This window comes from Thunnus maccoyii, chromosome 2, assembly GCF_910596095.1.
Source record: "Thunnus maccoyii chromosome 2, fThuMac1.1, whole genome shotgun sequence".
Lineage (NCBI taxonomy): Eukaryota > Metazoa > Chordata > Actinopteri > Scombriformes > Scombridae > Thunnus > Thunnus maccoyii.
The window spans coordinates 9,054,490-9,081,053 of record NC_056534.1 but is presented as its reverse complement, the minus strand read 5'-3'; the positions used below and the strand labels follow the sequence as shown (position 1 = coordinate 9,081,053).

Here is a 26,564-nt window from a genome sequence, read left to right as displayed (position 1 = left end):
ATGAATCACTGTTAGATAGAATAAGATATGGTCCAAAGTTAGGAATGTTTGTTGGTTTAGATCAGGAAAGAAGAAGTAAAGAATGACTAAAAATCTGATGAAGCATTTGGCGCCAACACAATAATATTTATATAATTGTCATTTAATGGTGAAAGCTCATTCTTGACTTTGGAAATAGTGTTTTGACAAAATAATCCTAACTCAAGATCCACTTACTAGGTTTTTCTAGGGTTTTCATCTGCATGACAGTCTTCATCAGCATTGAGTTTAAGATGACTCATTTATCCATATGTGACCTCAGTGTGGAACATTGGTTTCATGATAACAGATGATGATGATGATGATGAAGACTGAGATGTGGTTGAAAGCTCCACAAAAAGCAAGCAAGTGGACCTTGACTTAATATTACTTTGTAATACTAAACATCTTTGAGTTTTTGATTGTTGGTTGGAAAAACCTGCGATTCGGAGATGCCAGTGTGGTCTCCGGGAAATTGGGATTTTACTTTTCTGACATTTTATAGACTAACTGTTTAAAAATAATCAGCTGATTTATTGATAATTAAAAAGTATTTAGTTGCAGCACTAAATGGTTTCTACATGTGTGTTGGCTCTGGATGTTACATCAGCACCACTTGATGTTTGCTAATAGGGAATTTTCTAAATCAAAGAGCGTCACTGTTAAAACATAGCTGAGAGGAGAAGTCATTGCCAAACTCAGAGTGTTTCAATCTGGGCACTTTGACTTTGGCTCCTCGGTTGCATTCTTTACTTTCATTTTCTCTCTGGAGCTTCATTATTGGACTTAGAGCTCTGGGACTGACAATAGCTTAACACAACACACTTCTGTTCTTTTTAACCGAGTAAAACACTGTTCTGAGTTTTACCTGAAACAACAGGCAGGTTTCAATAAAACGACATAAACCGCGTGCGATGAAAGGGGCATAGGGCACAGCTAAAGTAAACATTGATTTTACGGCTCCCTTGATCATCAGATTACTGATTAAGTTATGCCTCTCGTGCTCCTTGGCCTGCCACGGCTTGTTGTTTTTTTCTGCTTCCTTGGAATAGCTGAATGCGAGTCCAGTTGGGAAATTCCTGACTCATTTACTCTCTCTTGAGGTGTAGATTTAATCTGTGGTCATCTCAGAAAAGGAAAGTTTTTATTTAAAGGATAGATTCACAATTTTTAAAAGTCTTTCCTCAAACAACGGCGAGGTGCCCAAATGAACACTGATCATTCCTCATGTTCATACTGGCTATTCAAATCCCCTTCAAATGCGCTTATAAGTGATGGGGGCCAAAATCCACAGTGTGTCCACACAGTCTTTCTCTGCAAAAATGCATTTAAGAGTTTATCTGAAGCTTATATGAGGCTTCAGCAGTCTGAGTTAGTCATATCAAGTGAATATCCGCCACATTTACAGTCTTTTTTTAGCGTCAAATCCCCTCTTTGTGATTCCTCAGTCAATGTTTCCCTGTTCAGCTGCGGTGGAAGTATAGTAACAAAGAGAGGAACTATAAAGAGGGTAAAATAAAGGTTCAATCTACAAATGTAAAACTTGTTCTGGGACACTGAAACTCTCATCTCTCATGTCTGAGGTGTGTAACGTTTCTTCAAGGTTTTCGCAAAGTCAGACGAACTGCTTTTGAAGTGATTTTTATCTGTGTGTTTTCATTTTTTGGCCAGTCAGCCTAGAATCTTAAAATTGCACCGTGAGCTTCCTCTGTTTTGTTGGATAAAGTCGATGTTATTTGCAGGCGTTCAAGGTTGCAGAAGAGCAGTTGGGAATTCCTGCTCTGTTGGATGCGGAAGACATGGTGGCTCTCAAGATTCCTGACCGCCTCAGTATCCTGACATACGTCTCTCAGTACTACAACTACTTCCACGGACGCTCCCCGAGTGAGTATCGATGTCTGTCTTTGTTGGTCTCTGCCTCTGTTCCTCTTTCCTCATCTCATCTGTTCATGTCTCTGTGTGTCTGCTTGTTTGCTGCAGTCGGCGGTATGGGAGGTATAAAGCGGCCTGCCGACGGCCCCACAGATGAACCGGCTGGGAAGAAGAACGAGCCGGTGTCCGCTAAGGTGTTCCCCTCGTCGAGGCCTGCTAGAGAGAACAGCCCTCCTCGCTTCTCTAACATCACAAAACCCTCCCACTCCCCAAAACAAAGCAGAATTGCCACGCAGGTAAACTCTGCTGCCTGAGTAATCTGCACAAGCATCACAGAGTTATGAGTTTGTTTTTCCAAGTTTGTAGAAAGTGTAAAAAATTCATGCTTTTTGAAATGACCTTACTAACCCGGAGTGTTGAAATTCATCAAGTCAAATATGTTAAAAGTTGACCTAAATGGCTACAAAGATCCGTCACGTTCAAGTTTCATGACACAACAAACAGAAAAACCCACATTGCCTCCAATCAGTTACGCGTCATAAACAAAGTTGACATTTCCACCTGATGAAACCTCTTTTCTCCTTTTCTAGGACGTGCTGGTTGAGAAATCCAATCAGACAGGCACTCTGAGTAATAAGTGTGTGTCCTGTAACAAGCACGTTCACTTGGTGCAGCGACATCTGGTGGACGGGAAGCTCTATCACAGGAACTGTGCAAAGTAAGGAACCTACAAACGAGACAACAATCAAGACAGTAAATTAATATAATAATCTTTTCAAAACCCATGATACAAAGTGCTTCACATATGGCAGAAAACTAAAACTGGCAAATCATAAAATCATTAGATTTTAAAAACAATTAAAACCAATTCCAGTGTAAGATAAAACCAGAATCTCTAAAATCCCCATTATACTTTGGCAAATTCTTGCTGTGAAATATTTTAAAGTCAAACTGAAAGGTTTCTGTCTTTCAGGTTATTGTCACCTGCAAACACAAGTGCACCTCTCCGAGATTTACCCAAAAACACTCCTCAACCAGACTTCACCAAAACCAACACTACCGCTCCCACCACTACACCCTCCAGACCTGCATGGATGACGGAGAAACCCAGCACTCCTCCCACCTTCTCCAGCACTTTTTCCACCTCGTCTGCTTCCCGGCCTGCTTCAAGTATCCTCTCACCTGCTAAAGAGAGTCCGACGGCTTCGGTCTCCAAACCCACAGCGCCACGGACGACCTGCAACGACACCGTCACTACAACCGCCTCTATCAACACCAGGCCCACCCCTGCGCCTCGAACCTCAACCACGGCGGCGAAGACACTGCAGTCCAAGCTCAAATTCTTCCAATCAGACAACACATCTAACAATGAAGAAAGCAAGACTGCGACCAAGAACGTGGAAATAAACAGAGGTTTAAATGTGACTAGTAAGACCCAGGAAGCCACAGCAGGTCAAGCTGTGACTGTGGTTGTAAATGTTCCTGGTGTTGCCAGAAAGGAAATGAATGTGACTTTGGATAAAGGTGAAAGAGCCAAAGCAGCTGTTGTGGGCGTAAAGGTGGATTTGAAACAGGAAGACAGCGAGAGTAGTAAGAAGAAAGCAGCAGCGGCAGCCATCATCTCTAAGAAAGTGACCGAGGAGAACAACAACAGTAAACCAGCGTGGACGACTGTAGCGCTGAAGAAAACCGACAAGTAAGGAAACACACACACACACACACAAACACACACACACACACACTCAGACATGACAAGACTTTAAATCTTGCTTTAGCCTGACCTCTACTGGTGAAGAAGGGTATCTAATAATACTTCATCACCTCTGTTCAGACCTTCTCAAGTCGAGACCCCTAAGAGGGAGACAGAAGGTGTCAGAGGGAGGGTGAAGCTGAAAGTGGACCGGTCGATCCTCGATGACCTGCAGCCTGCGCCAGACACCCCGAACAGGAGCGGACTCAGAGCCAGATCTCCAGACAGAGGAGGCTCAAAGCCCAGCACCCTGTCACCCAACACATCAGGTTAAACAGAAACACTTGTGTGTGGCCTGCTGTAGAGCATGTTTGTGTTTGTGTGTGTGATGTGTATGAGAAAATGCTGGCAGTGCTTTCTTTACAAAATCCTGTGCACTAGTGCAATATCGTAGAAATCTTTATCACAATATGAATAAATATATTATATCGATATATTGAACATAAGCAGAATCAGTCTAGAATCTTAATCAAAATCAATCTAAAAAAACCAAACAAACTTATCTTTAAACAATGATCTGTATTTCACTGATCTGCATTACATGAAACCAAACTCTTCATATGTGTAAAACAAAAAGTAAAAAGTTTTTTATTTACATAATCATTCATTTGGACAACAGAAATTTGTAGAATGACAATAAGATCAAAACAACTTAATGATAAACGATATGTCATTGTTGCTCAGCCTTTCTTTATACTAGTGACAAATGTGAAGTTATAATAAACAACAATATAGAGACTTAAATCTACCGTAACAGCTCACAATTATAACTTCACGTCTAATGTTACATCCTGATCAAAGGCTTCAGCCTGCTAAGAATAAACTAATCTGATGTAAAATGACACAACTCACCTCAGCAGGAATCAGGAAACTAATGAAAAACAGCCACAGTGGGACCAGTAACATAAAGGACATCATAACAGACTTGTGTGTTACTTTCTGTGGCTAATCAGATTCATTGAGAGCACTGGTTATGTATACTGGTTATATGTATTATAAGAACTGGATACTGGATGTTAACATGGCGCCCGTTCGTTCCAATGAAAAGTTTGTCTCTTCTTTCAGAAATTCTTTCCTTCTTCTTTGTTTACTTCCATGTTGTGTGTCAGACTGCACATGTGCATCTGCGTCTCTTCCCGACCACCTCTACTCACACTTTTCCACTGAAATGATGTCATCCACATAAAAATAGCCAAAGTTTTACAAAAATTCATGGTCTAAAAATACCACACTGTAGAGTAGAAACCGACATTGTTTGCAGTTCAAGTTGCCCTGTCAACAGTTTTACAGATGTGTGCGACAAAATAATCTAAGCTCAAAGGTTTGGAGCTTTCAGCTGCATCTCATGGTCTTCTTCTACACATACTAATCTCCAAAAAGCTACTAAGCGGATCTTGAGTTTAGATTGTTTTGTTATGCATAGTGTTGAGAAAGGTCAAGAATGGAGCTCTATGTTATAAGTTTTACAGATGTCATTTATAAATGTGGTCTAAGAGGAAAATGGATCAAAACACACAGCAGGTTGCAGTTAATGTGGACCTTTAGTAGGCCATATTGTTCTCTTCTGGGTGTTTGGCCCTGCTGTTGGTAGCAAACATCATCTCTTCATCACAAAACAGTAACAGTATGAACTGACATTGGATAGTAGGTGACACTAAAGTTTCAATTCATTTCTTTGTCCTCAACAGCATCAGAAAACGAGTCTCCTGGTGACTGGAGGTCCAAACTCAAACCTATTGGCAAAGAAACAAAGTAAGATTTATTTTGTTTGACTTGTCCTGTTTTGTCATCATATTCAATGTTTCTGGTTATTTCTTAGCCTTTACTAGCTGAATTCTTAATTTCAAGTGTTAGATGAACGAGTGCTTTTTTCCCCCCTGATGTCCTGTCCATCCATCCATCCTCTGATCCAGTCCTTCATCCATCCATCTATCCAGCCATTCCTCCCACAGGAAGCCTGTACCTGCTGCTCCTCCAAATGGCTCAACCATCATTTGTAGTCAGATCCTTCAGTCTCTCCCCTTCCGCCACATGCATGTGAGCCCCAAATGGTGTCAAGAACGGCTAGGGTCCTCCGTGGTGCAACATATGCTCAGAGCTCAGAGTTCTTTTCTCCAGATGACCTTTCCTCTCGCTCTCATGAATCAAAACAAAGGACTGTAGTGAGGAAGAAAGGGGATTAATTGGAGCAGAAGATAAACTGCCAATGAAACAATTAAATTCAGTCTCTCTCGCTCTTGTTTTCTGCTCGTCCTCTGTCCATCTGCAGACCTACTGGTTCTTCACAGTCCTCTGCTAAACCATGGGCTAACGGAGCTGGAAAGTCTCAGACTTCAGAGCTTCCTGTCGGGCCTTCTTCCTCCTCCTCTCATCTTCCCAGCTTTAGCATCACCGTCACTCCACCTGCATCGAAGGGTAAGAGCGCAGTGTCCTGTATTGTAATGCTTTCCAGTTTTAGGTTTTCTTCAACTTTTGTCTTTGTTGTTGCCTTTCTGCATATTAATTTTACACCTTTCATCTTTCTCAGTCTTACTGAACGGTCAGACGGAGGCGGCCGCTAACGGCAGCAAGTCAGAGTCAAAGGTCTCCAAGGTACTGAATCAGAAGGAAAATGAGTCTTTTTGGGTGCTTCTGTGTTTCTTGTTTAGAATAGTACCAAAAGATAGATAGAAATTAATTAACAAATGTAATAATCCTTCAATAATTAGTAATTTATCAATTAAAGGTGCCAAACTTATGTTGATTTCAGCTTCTGTAATGTGATTGCCATATAATTTATAGACTGAACCCCTTTCTTCATTTTTTTCTTTTACAATTTTATTATTTTATTGTACTTTTAAAGTATCTAATGCAATGAAGCAAACAATAGATCCTTCCACCCAAACCCACACAGTAAAAGCAGAAAAATAAAACATGCAGCGGCTTGAATATTCACAATCATAACAAAAATAAGCAAGAACCAAGAAGAATATTGTACTTTCACAGTCCTCGTTGGGGTTTATATTCCATAAAATTAAAAATGGTTTCACCAGAGCCAGTTTTGTCAAATAGAAAGTCATTTTGTTTTAAAAGTGTTTTGAAAGAAGGCGGCCAAACATATTTCCAGTTCTTTGAAAGCATCTTCAGAGCAGCCAAAAAGAACCAGTTTATAATCCTCTTGTATCTGTCTGTCATAATTAAAAGAAAAATTCCTCCCGGTATTTTTAATAAAAGTGGACAAGTTCATTTCATCTACTGCAGAGAGGCAATATTGATGATTAAAATTTGTTCTTTTTTTTGGAGTAATGCAGTCAAGCTCTAGCATTTACTCAACATAACTGTATCCTCCTCAGACCTCCATCCCATACAGATTGTTCTTTACATAACCCTTTGGGGCTTTTAACTTTTGTTGCAGATATTGTGCTCTGGTTAGTTAATCTAAATAAATAATCATTAGTTGCAGCCTTAGATGGAATTTAAGGATGTGATTTATTAAAAGCACTGGGATCACTGGGTTAAATTCACCTCTATGTATCTGTAAAGTCTCTCTAAGTTTACAGCCTCCTTTTAATGTTTGTGTTACATCTGTAGAAGCAAGACTACATTCCCAAAGAAGACATCATAAAGGAGCTTCAGGAGATTGAGGATAATTTGAATGAGTTGGAGAAGAGAGGAGTCGAGCTGGAGATGAAGCTCCGCAGCAGCGAAGAAGGTGAGATAAACACACGCACACACACACACACGTACAGTATTAACCTCCTCTTTAGTCAGGAGTGAAAAAGAGGCAGATTTATTAAGGAGTGTACGTGGGATTAACTGTGTGTGTTTGTGTGTCAGACGGTGAAGATGACTCTCTCATGGATGAGCTCATGGTTGAGTGGTTCAACTTGATCAGGAACAAGCAGGTGGCCATGCGCCGGGAGTCTGAACTGGTCTACATGTGAGTAAACACACACACACACACACATGAACGCACTTAGAGAAGAGGCATGCCACTATTTAGCGATTAGTGAAACAGACTTGTGGCCAGAAGGTTGACAGTTTGAATTCCCAGCGGCGCGTCCTGGAACATGGCAGCTCGCCCCCCGCAGGCTGCAGCGGACAGAGAAGTGAGGAGCAGGATGCTGCCTAAAAGCTCATGTGCACTGCAGTTATTCAATATTCCTTTCATAATTTTATGTTAATTTAGAAGACGCTTTGCTAATACTGTACTTCCACCGAGGCCACAAACTGCAGAATTTGTTATTTTAATAGTACAATTAATTTTAGTTTTTGATCTGCATTTGAATCCAGATTTACAGAAGAAACAGTGTTAGACAATAATGCAGATTTTTAGAAAATATCTAAATTCTGGGTATAGTAGGACTTTGTACAGGTGAGTTAGACTCATGACCACAGAGTTATAGCCATTTAAATTCATCATTTGCTGCATAAAAGTGGAAAACCATCAGCTTTTGTAGCTTAGAGTTGTGGTCATGTCAAATAAATTTGATTACATTTGCACTGTGTTTATTATAAATTATGGCAGTTTGTCTACAAGAATTTGGCTTTAACTTTAACTGGGAATTCACATCAGATGTAAATGTCATTAAGAGCTACTGAAGCGTCCAAGCCGACTCCAACAAACGGTTGAAAAGAAAGAAATGTCAGAAATTTACTGGACAAAAATAGTTTTCAACTTGGCTCCATAAGAAGTACACAGTTATTGATTTCTCCATCCCATCATAGCTCTATTGAATCATTTTACAGTAGATGCAATTAATAGGTTTATAACATATAGACAACGGGAAATTTGTGTGACTTGAATGGCTGACTGTGGGTTTTAAGCTTCAATAAGTTTACCAGGGGGGAAGAAAAGGACTCTTAAGTGTTAAAAAACATGGAGGGTTGTGCTGACTGCTTATGAAAAAAAACAGCATATCAAGTGTGACAAAATATTTAATGTCAAAAACTAGATGAAGTTTGTAGGAGTGTTGAAAAAAAGTTTGGCACATATTCAGAATTGTGCAAATTCTGTGTAGTCGCTTATGTGTCGGACCAAAGAATCCAATAATCAAGAATGTTTCCTCAGTAAAGTGTTTCATAAATGGTGCCATCAACACCAAAACAAACCAGTTCCTTAACTCTCCACAAAATGTAATTTTAGTGTTTTATGTAATTTCTGGGATTTCTTACTAACAGACAAACACGACTAAAAACACATCCTTCTAGGTGAGAGTAGCAAATGATAATATTTTTTTTTTGTTTTTATGTTTTTTTTATGTGTAGAGGAAAAACCCAGGACCTGGAGGAGCAGCAGCCCAGTGTCGAGCAGGAGCTCAGGAGACTGATGGACAAACCAGGTGAGGGTTTTAGGAGACAACATAACATGAAACAGAAAGACAAACTGAGACTAAAGAGTGTTTGTGTCTGTGCAGAACATTTGAAAACATCCTGGGACCGGAAGAGAGAGGAGCAGTTGATGGCCAAGCTGATGGAGATCGTCAATGACAGAAACGCTATCGTAGAGGGTCTGGATGAGGACAGACTCAGGTGTGTTCACAGCAGATGTTTTGTTGGTTTTCAGACAGATGTGTACAGTACACGACATTCAGGGTTTAAGGGTGTCCATTGTTGTTGCCCTTTTTATACTTGGTCCCCTTGTTTTAGAGCAATACAGCAGGACATTGAGCCTCATGCAACCATTCATACACACAGATTAGTTTTTAAGAGGCAGGTACGATTTATTTGAGATAATTAGTGGCATTCATCAATTTTCTCATACTTAGACTTTTATCTAAGGTACAAACGAAATTTATGAGCAGTCCAGACCTGTCGTACGAGTCCTGAACAGAGAGTAACAGCCTTGTTTGACTTTAATTTAAAATATACAACTAAAACAATCACCATCATCATCACCATGGCTGCCAATTTACTGAGAGGTATTTTTAGATTTTATGATTTTTATTGGCATATTTTGGCGCAGCAACTTTTCCATTTCAGTAGTTGTTTTTGAACAGCTGTCTGAGGGTGTTTCTGCAGGTTTATGTCCAGTTTCATCTTCTGTTGCACCTGACAGTGTAACATCACCTACTGTAGGCTGTAATAGTCTCTCATCTAATGTTTCCGTGACTGTCACATCCCTTCGCCCGGCTCCCGTCATTGCTACCTTGCTGAAAGGGATCCAGATGGTTAAAATAAAAGTAGCCTTATATGGACATTTGATTATGCTGATGACAAATCTCACGAACGCACACCTACTCATGAACAGGTGACATTCATCAGGCTGAAACATGCGATTTACATGAAGTTGGGGGCAGTTAAGAGAGTTTGTTGAATCTGACTTTTAACACTAGTACAATCAGACCTTGCAGAAAAAAAGTAAGAGAGGTTTAGGATAAAAATATGAAAATGTTCTTGCAACTCTTGCATACAGGCAACTTACTGGCCACGACAGTCACATGACCTCAATCCAACTGATTGTGTGTTTCTCTTGCTGAAGACCAGACTGAAGGTTGAAAGTCTCCGAAGTCTTTTCAAAAGCTACCAAAATTTTCATTTTTGCCACTTGGGGGAAGTGCACGGAGCTGCAAACACAACATTGACATATTATCACGATATAAAGTTGTCATGGCGAACGTCTTTAGCTTATTTAAACATCCTGCAGACACAGAGCAACATTAGCATTCATTTGGAGCTGTGTTTCTGTCCATGTGTCAAACTAAGTCCGATATTCACTCCTTTTAACTCTGATCTGGTAAAATAAATGTAGATTTTTGCAGCTTTATGTGTATAATTTTCTGTCACCTAAAACTGGGGGAGATATATTTAGAAAGGGCTACAATTTCTACACTGTTTGTGTGATGTGGATGTTAACACCCTCAAATTAAAGCTGAGAGTCAGCACTTTAACCTCCATTGTCATTTTTTTTATTCTAAATCCAATGTTCTGGATTATAGAGAGAGTCCCTGACTCAATACCTATGGATTGCACTGTATTTATTGACATATATGCGTGCGTGTACCATTGTTAATCTGTGTTCATTTTTTTTTTTGTATGTTCTCGATTTATTTTCTCAGGGAGGAAGAGGAGGACGAGCAGCTAAACAAGATGATGATGAATTTCAGTGAGTATCTCCACCACCTCCACAGGCCGTCTGACCCCCCTCCACTCTGTTCATTAGTCATCACAACCCCGGAGTCACTGCAACTTAGTTGGCTTATAAATTACCCAATTGAGGATTTCCATCATGGACGCCTCTAATTGAAGTAGATAGAATTGTCATTGTGGTTTATGAAAGTGTGTGTGTGTGTGTGTATGTGTGTGTGTGTGTGTGTGCCTGTGCTGCATTTTTAAGGGTGCCACTGGGCGATGTTTTCATCTCATTTGATCTAATGACTGTTAATGGAAAAAGCATCAAACAAAATGCTCCCCCTCTTTTTGTCCACGCCGTTCCTATTAGACAAATGGATAATGTAGCCGGTTAATTTGACCCTCTGATAGAATATAGTTAAAAACCGGCTTCATTTGCAATTCATGACCGGGAAAACAGGGCTGAAATTGAGGAGATTTATTGAACTTCAGCAAAAGGTCGTAATGTTACAGCGAGCGAATGCCGACTGTGGGCTAAAGACTAGCCATTTCAATTTAATGTATTCATAAAGTTAATGCCAAAGTTTCACAGTTCATTCCCACTCTGAGTACCGTTGTGTGTGTGATAGTTTACACACATGTTGTATCACATTTCAAATAACATATATACTTATTTAACTATGGCGTTGGAAACTGTTCACTGTCTGATTGGCTGGCAGGTGTCTGTTAAAATCACAATAAGTTTAACTGTCGGTACATTAAACTGCATGTAACCATAGCAACAGTGCTTTGACTCTCACTTTTGAAAAAAAGACTACATGATTACTGACTGACTAAAAACTAACTTTAAGCACAACTTTTAAACACTGTTAACATTTTTTGCCTGTAATATAAGCACAATAACTCACACAGAAGTGTACTAATATATAGAAAATAACACATTCAAGAGAAAATGTCGCCTTGTATGTTATTTTCATGTTGGTTTCAGTGGATAGCGCTTCTGTTATGAGAGCATAACCCATAATTAATGACTAACTACACACATTTTTGTTGTTGTTGCAGTAAACCTCTATTTATTTGTCTGAAATAAAATTAAAAAAACAATCATAGTCAATTTGGCAACAGTTAATCGTACATTAATTGCTGCATTAAATTTTTGGGGGTTTGTTTTTTGGTCACTTGGCCATAAGATGTTAAAAATTACACACACCTCACATGTTAGCAAGCTACCCTACGGCTCGTTTGGCTACATATTCAGCAGAAAGGGAGAAATATTGGCATTAATCTGGAGTGGTGTTTCAATCTCATTTTAGCTCTGTTTTTGTTCTCCACCAGCTCCTGAAGGAAAACATCTGGCTCCTTAGCTGATAAATGCTCCACATGTTCACCAGCTAGTTGCTAACTTTGAGTGTGTGTATAGTTTGGTGCGGGGCAGTGAACACATCCTCATAAAAAAAAACAACAGCATAGGTCTAAAATTCAGGCCGGCAAAAACTACCTATAGTTACGTTTACGCCATCTAACGGCCGCAGTAACTGTTACAAATCACTGTTAAAAAATAACAATGTTTTATGGTGTGACAGCGCTGTGGTTAAGGTCTGGTTAGGGAAAGATCGTTGTTTGGGTTAAAATGATCACTTGAAACATGGTTTATACTTCCTTTCAGCTATGCAACCTTTGTCGTCATGGCAACAGTAAACACCATAATGTTGCAGAAATGTCCCGTCTCACGGTTGGAAACGGGAAAAGGCAAAATCATCTTGTGAAGTCACCTTATATTGACGTGATCTGAACTGCATCACTTCCCTGTGTCATAATTCCTACGGCCACTAGATGGCGTAAATGTAACTATGGGTCATTTTTGCCGGCCTGAATTTTACACCTATACTGTCGTTTTTTTTCCTGTGAGGGCGGCCTGGGGGCAGAAGTGGGGCAGTAGTGGTGCAGATTCAAAGAAAACTGCTGCCTGTTGTGGCTGGAAATGAGGTTGATGAGAGTAGTGAGACTGAACCAAAACATGAACGACATTAAAAAGTAACTCGTTACTTGGTTGGTTGTCAGTTGGGTCGTAACAGCAACCAGGAGCGATTATACACTAAGATGTTGTCGTCCTAACAGTTGTAACTCGAACAGTCTCATAATCATATGTCAGAGTCCTTCTACGTAGAGCTGCAATGATTAATCGATTAGTTGCCAACTATTTTCATTATCAAGTAATCGTTTTTTTTTTTTTTAGAGGAAAATTTGCAAAATCTCTCTTTCCAGGATCTCAAATGTGAATATTTCCTGGTTTCTTTAGTCTTCTATGACAGTAAACTGAATATCTTTGCTTGTGGACTGTTGTTTGGGACAAAACAAGACATTTGAGGATACAGTGATTGACATTTTTCACCATTTTCTTACAATTAATAGACCAAATGATTAATTGATAATGAAAATAATCGTTAGTTGCAGCCTCTAAGGAAAACAAACCTTAATCAGCTAAACTAGTGTTTGTGTTGCAAATGATACTTTTTAAAATCTGTTTTTTCCTCTTACCTCTTTCTGTCTCTCAGACTTGAAGAAAGACAAGCCGAAGAAAAAGTCTCCGATGTCCAAACTGTTCGGCGGCTGGGGGAACAAGAAGGAGGGATGATGCTCATCAGAAAACACAGTGCTGATCGCTTTCTTTGATGTTTTTTTTTTTTTTTTTTTTTTTTTTTAACAGCTCTCGTTGTCGTCTTTAATGTCAGTGATTCATGGGATGTCATGGATAGTGTGTGTGTGTGTGTGTGTGTATGTTTGTGTGTGATAGAGTCATTCTCAGCGCTTTTAGAAAAATGCCCTTCCCTCTGTCGACTGCATCACTCAAGATCTGACGTGACTCCTGCCTGCCGGTGCCACACACACACACACACACACACAAACACACACACACACACACACACACACACACACACACACACGGAGATGACGTTGAGGGGTTAATGACACACCAGCGCTGATGTGATTGGGTTCAGTGCTCCAGTTGTAAATTTTAATCCTCTTCTAGTCTTAATCTGTCTACTTAATACTCACACAGACACACACTCTCGCTTTCTCCCAATAACTCTTCCTCGTGCTTCTTATTGAAATGTTGGTTGTAAACAGTAACATTGATGCTAATATGAGTTACAGTACAAGACCTGCTACAGAGGTCAAACAGCTGGTTCCTGCTCTCTGGTCCTCCTTTTGGTTCGGACTACAAGTCATTAGTGACCCTGTTTCTGACCTTGTTGTTGTTGTTTTTGTACGTGTTGAACTGCACTTTTTCTTTTAATCTCAAATGTCTCTCTTTGTGTACTTTTTCTGGCTGGGGCAAATACGCCTCTCAGACTATTCTGTTGAAGTTCGCCGTTTAAAAAAACAAAAATAATGGTTCCCAACCCGGCGGGTTAAACTCAGGACCCTTCAAAAGGTTGTGAGATATTTAACTGGATAGGAAAACAGAAAAAATGTATTTCTGTAACACAAAACTATGTTAATTTCCTCGTTTCCTGTTAGTTATATATAATTTTACCTCTTCAGACCTCTAAAAAGTATTAAAATCAAATAATACACAAAGGAATTATCACTTTTTCAGTTTTGTTTGAAAGGATCCACACTGACATGTGGACACAGAACCTGCAGAGAATCAAAAGCCACTTACTAATAATTCAGAGCTTTCACCTACTTCATGTGGTCTTCATTCAGAGACAATGATCCTTAAAGGATGGAAGGAAATCGATTGAATCTTTAATAAGTGGACATTTGAGTTTAGATTTTCTTTACAATATATATATATATACACAGATATAATTCTCAACCGAGTACATTCATAATGAGTTAATTCATGTCTGGTGCTCACAGGATATCACGCTTTGGCCCTTTTTATTTTCAGCTGTTTTATTTTCTTGTCTAATCATGTTGTACTTGAGTGTGTTGCAGTAGTTTGTGTTTTTACGGTTGACTAGAGGAAAGGTTAAATCTGGTTTGTATGGTGAGATTCACAAGTGTTTTAAGTGAAAGCTGTGAGTCTCGGGAATGCAAAAAGCGATCCATATTGGATCTGGATTTGTACATGTTTCTAATATTTCTTAGCTGAATTAATTGTTTAGGATTTGTGTCATAATGAGATATTATTTGTGTCATTAAGTCATTTTTCTGCAGAGGCACTGAAGCAACTTTTTGTGTGTGTGTTTTTACCGAGCTGATCGATTTCAACACACCTGCTTGGTAATACACATAATTTAACATTGTATATACTGTATGTTAATGTTCCTTTTATTTCCCCATTTCTCAGCTGTGTTTATTGTGTAAAGTTGGATCTTACGAGGATTTGATCATTAAATGGAGAAACTGGTCTGGATTTTTAATAAAGAACTGTAATATCTTTACTCTCATTTTAATAAAAGATATTGTTAATCCAACATGGTGCTCTGGAGTGACATTTACCCAAATGAAAATAGAATAATGTACACAACTTGAATGCTGAATGTAATCAGTACTTAGGCTCCTAAATTATTACAGTTCTTCTTCTGAGCAGCTCTTTGCAGGAGTGTCGGTGGTTCAGTCGTATATCCGAGGGTATATTTTCATTTACTTACTTAAACGTGTTGTAGCTAATGTCATGATGACTTTTAATCAAGGCTTGTATTTTAGCTTATAATTTTCAAAAATGTAATCATAGTTGGCCCAAGCAGAGTTTATCATTGGTTATTTAAAACGGCTAAGAGGCTGCGGTGATGATGCATTTTCTCTGTACTGACACTAGGAGGCAGCATGAGCCTTTTCATGTCACCGGAGCTCTCATCAGAGCTGGAAACCTTCAGGTCTTTGATCTGTGCAGCTGACAAATAGACTAAAGATCCAAACCAGACACAGAATGACAGACACACACATGGACTGATTTTATTCTAAAAGAGACAAAGTTCTTGCTCTGGGTTTTCATCCTGGCCTTAATTTTGCAGACCTCACCTCAACCTTCTGTCACTTCCAACTCTGTCTGTCATCACTTCAGTTAAAACCTATTACATAATACACATGCCGCTATTAACTTACATTTTCTTTTTGTCAGACAATAAAAACAGAATCCTGAGAATCCAACAGATTCCTGATCACAGAATGCGAAGATTGACAGTCAATAAAAAACTTCTTTAGTTTTTGCAGTTGACCGTTACAGAAGCGACTGTAAAAACCCTCCAAACTTTGGAAGTGAGGAAAGGGAGTATTCATCGAACTGTACATAGCCAGCATCAAGTCAGTTTTATTTATGTATTCACAAGTTCTTCCTGAGGTTTCCTTCATTTTTTCCCCATTAAAGGTTTTTTTTTTTAGGGAGTTTTTCCTTATTCGAATCAAGGGTTTAAGGACAGAGGATGCCGTATTGCTGCACAGATTGTAAATCTCCCTGAGGCAGATTTGTGATATTGGCCTATATAAATAAAAACTGACTTGAATTGACTTGACAAATCACACATTTGCCACAAAGGTCATTTCAATCTGTATAACATACGACACTTTCTATCCTTATTCCCTCTTTAGGAAAAACTAAAACATATACTGTATATTTTTAGTGGTTCAAGACATTTGAATTTTAAGGAGCACACATTTATTTCTTAAAAATAACACATTTCTGTTCAGGGGACAAGACAAAAATGTCAGATTTATTACCAAAATATAGAAACAGGATGCTAAAAAAAGAAAAGAGAAAGAATGACGTTAATGTATTTTCTTCATAACATGTTTATTTCTCCTCCTCACATTTGAATTGTTTGATAGGACGTGTAGCAAAGTTCTGGGTCCCACTTTAAAAATCTGAGGGGCATTTTTGTGGCCTTCTCCAACTGTGTGTCTGTAGAAGCACCGTGACCTTTAACCTTACTGATAAAAGAACATGTAGCTGAGAAGAAAATAAACAGCAATTGAAAAATGATTCTGCTTCCCTGAGATTTTAAAACCAAAGACTCATCAAACAGACTCAACATCTGTTTGATGAAACCTCACATGGAAAATTTCAAGTGTTTAAGATTTCTATAACTCTTAAAATGAGCAGTCCATCGTCTTTCATCATCTCACATAAAGCTACAAACCGCCGTTAATCTACTGCAACAAAACCGCAGAACAGTCACAGTCAAACACAAGAACAATTCCTCTCTACGCTACAGTTGAAAATATCCGTTTACAGATGCAAAGAGAGAAAGAGAGAAATAATACAATAAGGGTAGAAAAAGAGCAGGGAAATTGACTTTTGGCTTCTGTTTGATTTTTTTTTTATTTCATATCTTTTGCTGTGAAAATACAACAGTGTGTAATCTTTTCCTCTCTAAAGGCAACATCTGTTCCTGTTGTTATGTGTGAAAGTGTTTGTTGATTCCTTCCTCAAACCGTGATAAAGTGTTCCATCACTGCGCCGCTGTGTGTCTGAATCAATCATGTCTCTGCTTAACTTTGGAACATGTTTATCTTCGGGGTGAAAATGTGCCTTTAAGTCAACTCAATAAGGTACATTTACAATGTCTCAGACTGGGGTTTCAGTACCGACTGTAAATATACCTTTGAGGTGGTTCATTTACATAACACAGTGGGCCCTCACATAATATTCACACAGACTTTTAAACAGTTTGGTGAGTTTCGATGAGGCTCGACTCTGGTCTGACATAATGCGATTCAACCGTTCACAGCTCGTATCTGTTTAATCCATGTTAGAATAGTATAAAGTCTGGATTAGCATACACTCAACCTGCTGGTATTGTTGTTTCGTACGCTTTTATGCTCCTCTCCTCACTTTTTTAAGGCTTAAAGAGAAGGTGCATTCATAATTTGACACACTGTAAACTTCCTCTCACTATTTCTCCTCACCTTAGTCTGCAACTTCGCCTTTCTAACACTCACGCCTCACACATCCTCTTGATCATATTCTTTATATATATATTAAAAATCTATTTTAATATTGTCATCCTGTCTGTCCATACTGTATTTCTGTAATTCTATTCTGTAAACACAATATCTATGGCACGTCTGTCTGTCCTGAGAGAGAGATCCCTCCTCTGTTGCTCTTCCTGAGGTGGTTTTTTTAAGGATTTTTTCCTTATTTGAATCGAGGGTCTAAGGACAGAGGATGTTGTACTGCTGTACACATTGTAAAGCCCCCAAAGGCAAATCTGTGATTTGTAATATTGGGCTACACAAATAAAATTGACTTGACTTGACCACACTGGTCAAGTCCTTCATGTTTAGCACGTTCACGAGACGGACTGAACAACCCGCGATTAGAGTTCATGTTTTGTGATGTCACATGATGTTGCTCGGCCTACAGAAGCTACTTTCTAGTATTTTTCATATTGATTACTTTTGTTTTCTACGCTTCTCTCGTTCCTGATGATAATATTAAGATGCAAAAAACACAAAATCATTCACCATTTTTGAAAAAGGAACAAGAAGATGTTCATTTCTGTAGCAAAAGTGTTCTTATGACTTGAGCACAAAGCAAATTGTGTATTTGTCTTCCTGTGTTGAAAATACCTCATGACTTTTATTTAAAGGATATAGCTGGTGATTATCTATATTTTTCTTATTGTCAATAAATCTCATGTGCAGAGCCAAACCAACAATGAATTTATCTACTTACAAGTATTGTGTGTGTATCCAAAGTCTGATATATCTTATTCCTCTGTGCTGTAGACCTCCGTTGTCCAAAAACTATTAAAAAACATGTCAGTGAGCTACACTGTTGCAATGGGTGACATGTTCCTTTGCCCCGAAGATTATGGTCATGTCGTTTGTTTAGAAATGGCTCCAAAGTCTAATAACAGCGATCACGTTTTCAGTCTCCGGAGAGTAGTTCTGTGTACGACAGAAACCATTGAGCATGTGTAGGATCAAGGTTTTGTTAAAAGTGCTTTTCCAGCTTGTTGTGTATCACAACTTCTTGACTTTGTACTAAAGTTATTCACAATTTACAATGTAGCACAAAGTCAAGAGGTTGTGATATGTAGCATAACAAGCTAGCAAAACCGCTGTAAACGTTCCTTCAGCGTTTCAGGAGAGAAGCAGAAGTCACTTCTCTCCTGAAACTGAAAATGTGATCGCTGTTTTTAGTCACTGGAGCCATTTCTAAACAAACTAATGTGCCAAAACTCTGCACCCAGTGCAGCGGTGTGGCTCATTAACGAGTTTTTAATAGTTTTTGCACAACAACAGAGGTCTACGGCACAGAGGAATTAGATATATCAGGCTGTGGATACACACACGATACTTAGTAGGATCAATTCATTGTTGGTTTAGTTCTGCACATAAGAACAATAAGTTTGTGTAAAAATAAGTTTTGATAAATTAGTTTTGGATTATTTGAAAATTGCTTGTCACAAAGCTAAAACGGTTGTTTTTTGCAGCTCATAAAATGTTGATATTATATTGATGTCACTGATTGTATCAGTTGGGAAGGTGCTTCTTTGTAATTGCATCAATTAGGATAAAGACAAATATTGTACTGAAATGTAAAATGGATTAAATGGATTTTATATTTGTTACTCTAGTTAGTGCTCAGTTTCTGTGTTTCAGAAGGTGTGAAATTATCTTCCTCATAAAGGCTTCGTGTTACGATTATAAGGGAGTGTGACTGCTTCTCCTTCAGTGTGTTTTGATGGATTTCATGAGGTTTTTATAAACCAGTGAGAGGTCATAAAACTGACCACATGAGGAAGTTTAAAGTGCTATAATCTCATTTTGTAGGCTGCTTTATTGAAAAAAGAAACACATCTGTAGATATTTAGTCAGTGCTTGGGAAAAAAAAAAAACTCTTCGTACTCACACACAACAGCGCTGCTTAAGCAAAACAGTGAGAATAAGGTGTAAAAGTGATGACAGATTTAACGGTGGTGGAGGAGGAGGAGGCTGATGAGTGTGGAATCCATAGCAAAGTGATTTCGGGTGTTCAAATGATGCGTCGCCGCACTCGCATGCAAACACATGGTGGAACAAAACGATTGGGGTCGAACTGCTGCTTTCTGATTTTCTTTTAGTTATTTTTTTCTGTGTCTGCGTCTCCCTCGCTGCGTTTCGACAAAGACTCCTGTTTTAGTATAAGTGTGTCTTTGTGACGACAGCGCTGGAAAAGCGATCACAGCCCAGGGACCCCCTCAAGAACCTCTGGATGTCGCCCGTGGAAACCCTTTGCATGTGGTCTCTACTTGCACAAACACACACACACACACAGATACAGCAGTGAGTACACGCACACACACACGTACACACACATCTCGGTGGCGACAGGCGGGAAAATCATTTCAGGATTTTGGTTTGGGTTTCCCTCTTTGTGTTTCTCTAAGTGTCTGTGACAAGCCAGGAGGGTAATGATCAGTGTGTGTGTGTGTGTGTGTGTGTGTGTGTGTAAAGAGAGAGAATATGTGTGCAGACAGATTAAGCTCCTCCATGGATGGATACTTACGTTTCGGTGAGTAATGTGAAAGACAGAGAGGATATGTGCTCAATGAATCACAAACACCATCTATCAGGATGAATATTTCCACTCTCATTTTCAAGCAAACATTCTTTAAAAGATTAAACACGGTCCTAATAAATGATTTTGCTTTTAAATATAAAGCAGATGATTGTCATTAAATAAGTTGTAACTGTAACTTCATATATATCTTATAAATACAGAATAGTAAGAACAAGTAACGCACACTCCCTCATGTGAAACAACATGTCTGAAAACCACATGTGCTTATAGAAGGATTTATCACATGTAAGTCAGTAAAGTTTATTTGTATAGTATCTTTATAGATCAGACGTCACAAGGTGCTTCACCATGAGAGATAAAAGACAGACGAAGCAAATAGAAACTATAAAGATAATACATTAAATATAGATAGAAATAGATTAAAAAGAACTCTAATCAAAGGGAAGTCTAAAAAGGTTGGTCTATGAGCTGCTTTTTAAAGATATCCACAGTTAGCACAGATCCGTCAGCTAAGGAGTCACAACAAGGCCTTCCTTAGTTTTGAGTCTGGACTCTGTGGTGTGTGTTTTATATTTACACACACACACACTTTTCTTTCTCGACCAGATGCAGCATCCAAACAACCGTAGCTGTGATTTCTATCTCCGTAAGGACTCTCAACACTGTTATTTACTCCCTTTAAGGCTCCTGAACAAAGTTTTTCTCAATAACATGAAATAATTGTGATTAAAAAAGTAATACTAAAAGTTATTTCGAGTTTAAGGCTCAAAAATTCATGAGGACTGTGGGTGTTGTTGGATCAGATACGGTTGCCGACAACATCGGCAGCAACAACCCACAGCTGACATCAGATTCAAATATTATTAAAACAGCAGAGACAAAGATGGAAATGAGTCCAGGACTTTATCATTCTATCCCCTAACAAAGTCTCATATGTTGTGTTTTAAAATATATTAGAGTGTTGTCAGTAAACCTAAATCCTGATTGATGCACACAAGTTTAAGATATCACCTTTTTCCATCTGAGTCCCGACCACTCGCACAAAAACACAAATAAAGAAAAAATAAATAAAGAAATGTCTCATATGAATTAACCAAATTGACTCTGAGGCTGAGTGAGAAGTAGAAGAAACAGAAGTTAGACTTTGTTAAGGCATATTCATCAAGAAGGTAATGTTATCAGGTACATCCAAGTCATTTTCATCTCAACTGCAACATCCAGATCAAGCTCATAAATATTCTACATGTTTCCTATGACTGCAATTTAGCAATTCCTCGCCCCAAAAGTCGAACTTTCAGTCGTTTTCAGAGCATCTTCAGAATGGAACAAACAGCCTCATACAATTAGAAAACTGGCCAGTATCTCCTCCTTCAAGAAATACATCTCAACTCGACCATATTATGATGTTATGAAGACTAACAACCGCTGTGGAGGAAGCTAGTGGGGATCCATAAAACGTCTTCTCTGAGCCAGAAGAAACATGGCTCATTATTTATTTAATACGACGTTTCAAAGGGAGCTGATCATAGCGCTGAGTATCTTGAGTATATATAACATTTCACATATGAAATCACATGTGCCTACATCATGTGAATCTGTCACATTTGTGACGTCCGACCCTCTCTGCCCCGCTGTGTGTGTGTGTGTGTGTGGTTGGTTTGGCTTCCTGACTCAGGAGCCAATAGGCAGAGTTGGAGAGGACGTCAGGAAACTGTCAACACCTGAATAAACTTGGCCTCAACCTATTTAAGCAGCTCAATTTCTAACATCTCTCTTTTCTTTTCCCTCTAGACCTCCATCAGCAGGTTCGGGTCTTGTGTTTTGTTTGCACTTATCCGCACACAGTGCATTTATTACTGACCTATGTGACTAACATTATTATTATTTTATATCATAAACTTTACTCATGTGTGATTCCCTTTTTTGTTGCTGACTCTGAGCCAATTAGTGTCACATTATATCAAGAAAACATGTGCTTATGTGATTTTTTTGTGTGATGTATGGTATTCCACTTGTGATAAAGATAAAGGCTGGGACATAACAGGTAATTACGCAGGTGCAAAAACTAAAATATAGACGCAAAATAGTTCCAAATATGAAGCCCAACTAAAAGATATTTTCTAATTATCCAAACTGGAAACACACACAAATTCACTGATGACACCTTAATAAGATCTATTACCTCCTGCATATTTGAAGGTCAGTGAAGTACACTGACACTGTGCGTTTGTGTGCGCACGTGTGCTTGTATTTATTATTAATTGAGCTGAATTGAGAGCAGCAGCAGCAGCAGCAGCAGCAAAAGCTTAAAGCAGAAAATGAGAGAAGCACTCAAGTGGCTATCAGTATCATAAAGGAACAAAAGTGAAGGAGGGGAGTGAGGGAGGAGGGATGAAAGGAGATGATTTGCAGCGTTAATCCAAATTGAATTACGTTGATAACATCAGTCTCTCTGGCTTTATTTTATATACAGTGTTTTTTTTTTCATTTCAAACATTCCTGTTACTTGTGCTTACAGTCACAAGAGTTTCTCAAGATATTATGAGACACACTTTGTCTTAAAGCGAACAGTTAAGAGAGGTAACAGCAGGCTGGCTGGCGGCTCGCTACGACAAATCTTCAGCAGCACAAAGATACTAACGAACAAACAGCAATCAGTGCATATTTATTAGACTCTCCTTCCTCCCCTTTCTCTCTCTCTCTCTCTCTCTCTGTTAATAGTGTGAATTAGCATATAAATGAGAGATAGCATGTGATAGAATCCACTCTGCTTCAATCTGTCCATTGGGACTTATGATTATCTCTTTCTCCTCCTTTTTTTCCTCACTCCTTATTACTCTTTTCTTCCTTTTTCTATCTAGCCTTTCTCTCTCCATAACCAATTTCTTCTATTTCTACTGTAGAACTCCGTTGTTTTTTTATTAACTGACACAGTTAAAGTGAGTCATTCACTCTGTTTGTGATTATTTGTTTACCTGGATGTGTGTTCAGGCTGCCTCTGTGTGCGGTTAGTTTAAGCGTACTTAATTGCTCCTGACTAATTAGCAGATGAGTCGAGGCATTTGGGAAATAGGGAGCACACACACACACACACGCACACACACAGATGTAAATACACACATTTATAGCACCTTTTCGTCCGTGTCCTAAGTGTTCGTCTCTTGTTCCTTCCCTCTCTTGGCTTTGTGTCCCGAGACAGTTGAAACCCAGCGGTACGCAGCAGGAGGTGTTAATGATGTGAGGGCTCTGTGTTCTCTGCTGGGAGCGATCTGTTGTGTGTTAGCTGCTGTCTGTCACCATACGAATAGAAAAACATCTTCATAGTTTATATATGTGTGTGTGTGTGTGTGAGTGCGGAGCTCTGAAACTGATGTCTCAGTGTAGGTGTGTGTCTGTGAGTGTCTGGTTTTCCACTTTTCAGCTGCTCTGCATATTAAAAGTCATGAATCTCCCTCCCGCCCTCCCTGCCAAACAACACTCAGACAACTTTATTTGTGTGTGTGTGTCTGTGTGTGTGTGTGTGTGTATCCATCCATCCATATTTGGTTATGAGGCCTGCGCTTTGCGTCACTGCTCCCTTTTTATAATTCAGATTTGTTGGTTGTACATACACTGGATGTGTTCATGTTGTGTGGGTGTGTTTGAGGTCATGTTGAGCTCTGTGACAGAAGCAGAGAGAGAAAACTTGTGTACTTTACGCTGAGTCTTTCTATTTTGAGAGGCTTTTACTTCTGCTCCTACTTCTGCTGTACATTTATGTACTATATTTATTTGACAGGTGTAGTTAATGGTTATTAAGCAGATTAAAACTTCAAAATATGAAAAGCTCATTATACTCTGTCACTAATTTAAAGTCTTTCCTTCTTTTTTTTTGGATCTTTTTTCTACTTTTTGTGTTACTTTCTTTAATTTGTTATTTATTTCCTTGTTTGTCTGTTGTCTTTCTGTCTTTCTTTCTTCCTTCATTTCAACGCTGTTCTGCAACGACAGTCTGTGCTCTTGTATTAATCTTTTCGTCTGCGTGCACAATGCACACTATCTTTCTCTTCCCTCCCTCCGTTCTCGTTTAAAAAAAAAAAAAAAAAGACAGCGATCGTCCCCTAACTTTGTTATTGTAACCATGATGACGAAGGTCACCTAATCTTAACGAGGTAGTTATTTTTACCCAAACTACGATCTATTCCTAAACCGAACCCATTTGTTTTTGTGCTTAAACCAAGTCTCGCGGTACCAGACGGTCAGAGATCTCTGCCTACTGAAGTCTGGGGATTCCTGAATGTACGTTAGTTGCTTGAATGGTGGCGAGAACGACCGCTAACAAACCGTCATTTTGTCAAGGACGCTTTACTGGAAACGATGCTCTCCCCTGTTCTGTTCTCCTCTGTAGTGAACAGCATGTCACCACCCCAGTATGAAGGGCCGCCCTAAAGACAAACTCTCTAATTGTTTCCACCCAGTTTTAACAACAAAACCTGGCAGATTGTCTTCAGTCTCTGTGAGCGAAGTGTTTAGACCTGTGAGTCTAACCTAAACCTAACCAGACCTTAACCATAGTGTCATATTGAGGTGTGGTTAGACCTTTGGATCCTTGAATACGTTTTACCGCTAGCACTTGACTTTAAAGTTGTTTAATGTACCTTGATAGCATCTTTCATTAGACGCTCCCTGTCTGGTGAACGCACACATCACTCAAACACCGATGACATCATCGGGGTTATTTTCTCAGACTTGACGAAGCTCCAGAGCCACAGAAGACCTTAAACAAATACACGTATATACATAACTGTTTTCACAAGCTGACTACTATTCCTAATGAATAGCTAACTGCGTTAATTTGTAAAGGAATATTTCTTTCCATCGTGTCGCCAACTTTAACTTAAGCAAAAGTAGATTTTATGACTCGTTCCTCCGCTCTCTGTGTGAGCGACTTGGACGCGAGGCGACAGCGGGAGTCAACGAAGAAACACATTGGCTTGACGTGTCTGTCATCGGGATCATCAGTCTCTGCTAATGTTTGGTATTCTGTGATGCTGACTCGTCATTTCCCCCCTGAATAAATACTCAGAGCTGAGGTTGGCCGATGCGAACACACACACTAGCACAAATAGAGTAGATGTTAGGGTAAACATTTAAATAGTCTTAATTATTGCCCTGTGAAGACATTTTTCCAACGACCAAAAAAAAAATGAAGCAAAGCCAAATGAAACACACACACACACACACACACACACACACACACACCTTGGCGCTGATGCTTTGCAGACAGAAAACCAAGAAAATGATTAATCATCTGGCTGAACACTGGCACCTCTGTTTCACCGAACGCAGATTTGAATTCAGTTCTTTTTTTGGCTTCCATCTTTTTTTTTTGTTAGTATTTCTGGTTCTGCTGCTCGCCGCTTTGCTTTTTCGCCTTTAGCAGCGAGCTGATGGTTAGTCTACATGAGCTAAAACAACACACACACACACACACACATAGAGGATGCATAGCGGTGATGAGGATGGATGATGTCGGAGTGAGTGAATTAAAGTGAATCACAGTGTGTTGGCGTCCCCTACACAGGAAGAACATTTCAAGACACACACACATACACACACACACACACCGAGCCCTTAAGATCTGACACCCTTTCAGATATCCGCATTAGACGCCATAATCTAGTTCCTGGCTATCGTCTTTCAAATCTAATCATGACACACCACTCATATTCAATATCACCAAACCTCCAGCCTTTTAGTTTGGCCTCTCAAACCACCGTGTAAAAGCTTCATCATGGGCCACGCTGATGAAATTACCCTCTATTATCCCCCTTCTCTCTTTCCCTTTTTCTCTCCAACTCTCACTCCCTCGATTCTGTCTTACTTGAAGGAGTGTGCTGATTTAATTTACAGCAGGACTCATGAGCCACTTAGCACAATCTCTCTCCGTGTGCAAGGATTGATTGATTAGGCCTTATCTTGTTATCTGGGTCTGTGGTCGTTTGATAGGCCTGTTTGTACTCTCACTAGTCTCTCATTCTTTCCATCTGTATCCCTTTCCTTTATGTAATTTCATGCCTCTGTCTAGTCTGTGTGTGTATGTATGTGTGTGTGTGTGTGTGTGTGTGTGTGATGGCCTCCAGCTTCTTCGTCTACTTTTCCTCCAATGTGGGAATCAGACACTGATAAGGACGGATTGTCTTGCAAGATCAGAATTAGGAAATTACACGGTTTGCCCGTCGCAGATTCACACCCCTCCCTCTCTGTCAGCAGACTGCGAGCCGATATTGTTTCTGAGAATTTGCTCAAATTGCTTGGCTGTAATGGCTGGCTAAGTAAATACTCCACTGATGCAATTTCAGCCATAAGGCATCAGCATGTTCACTGTAAGCTTGTTGTTTTGTCACTTTCATTCATAAATGGGTACTGCCTCGT

The 26,564-nt window shown here is 39.3% G+C and overlaps 1 protein-coding gene and 1 long non-coding RNA gene across 2 annotated transcripts in view; one reads left to right on the top strand and one right to left on the bottom strand.

Moving 5' to 3' along the window:
* Positions 1-15,117, top strand: part of micall2b (mical-like 2b) — a 20,703-nt gene extending 5,586 nt beyond the window's left edge. The window contains exons 3-16 of the mRNA XM_042429608.1: positions 1,761-1,902; positions 1,999-2,186; positions 2,481-2,608; positions 2,864-3,586; positions 3,722-3,909; positions 5,329-5,392; positions 5,910-6,055; positions 6,168-6,232; positions 7,211-7,331; positions 7,457-7,559; positions 8,888-8,961; positions 9,037-9,151; positions 10,678-10,724; positions 13,246-15,117. Coding sequence (XP_042285542.1) covers positions 1,761-1,902; positions 1,999-2,186; positions 2,481-2,608; positions 2,864-3,586; positions 3,722-3,909; positions 5,329-5,392; positions 5,910-6,055; positions 6,168-6,232; positions 7,211-7,331; positions 7,457-7,559; positions 8,888-8,961; positions 9,037-9,151; positions 10,678-10,724; positions 13,246-13,325 — 2,184 coding nt within the window. The 3' untranslated portion in view covers positions 13,326-15,117. The remainder of the gene's footprint in view (positions 1-1,760; positions 1,903-1,998; positions 2,187-2,480; positions 2,609-2,863; positions 3,587-3,721; positions 3,910-5,328; positions 5,393-5,909; positions 6,056-6,167; positions 6,233-7,210; positions 7,332-7,456; positions 7,560-8,887; positions 8,962-9,036; positions 9,152-10,677; positions 10,725-13,245) is intronic.
* Positions 9,183-26,564, bottom strand: part of LOC121909175 — a 22,507-nt gene continuing 5,125 nt past the window's right edge. The window contains exons 2-3 of the long non-coding RNA XR_006099377.1: positions 13,229-13,300; positions 9,183-10,185 (exon numbers count right to left, since the gene is read on the bottom strand). This is a non-coding gene — a long non-coding RNA (uncharacterized LOC121909175). The remainder of the gene's footprint in view (positions 10,186-13,228; positions 13,301-26,564) is intronic.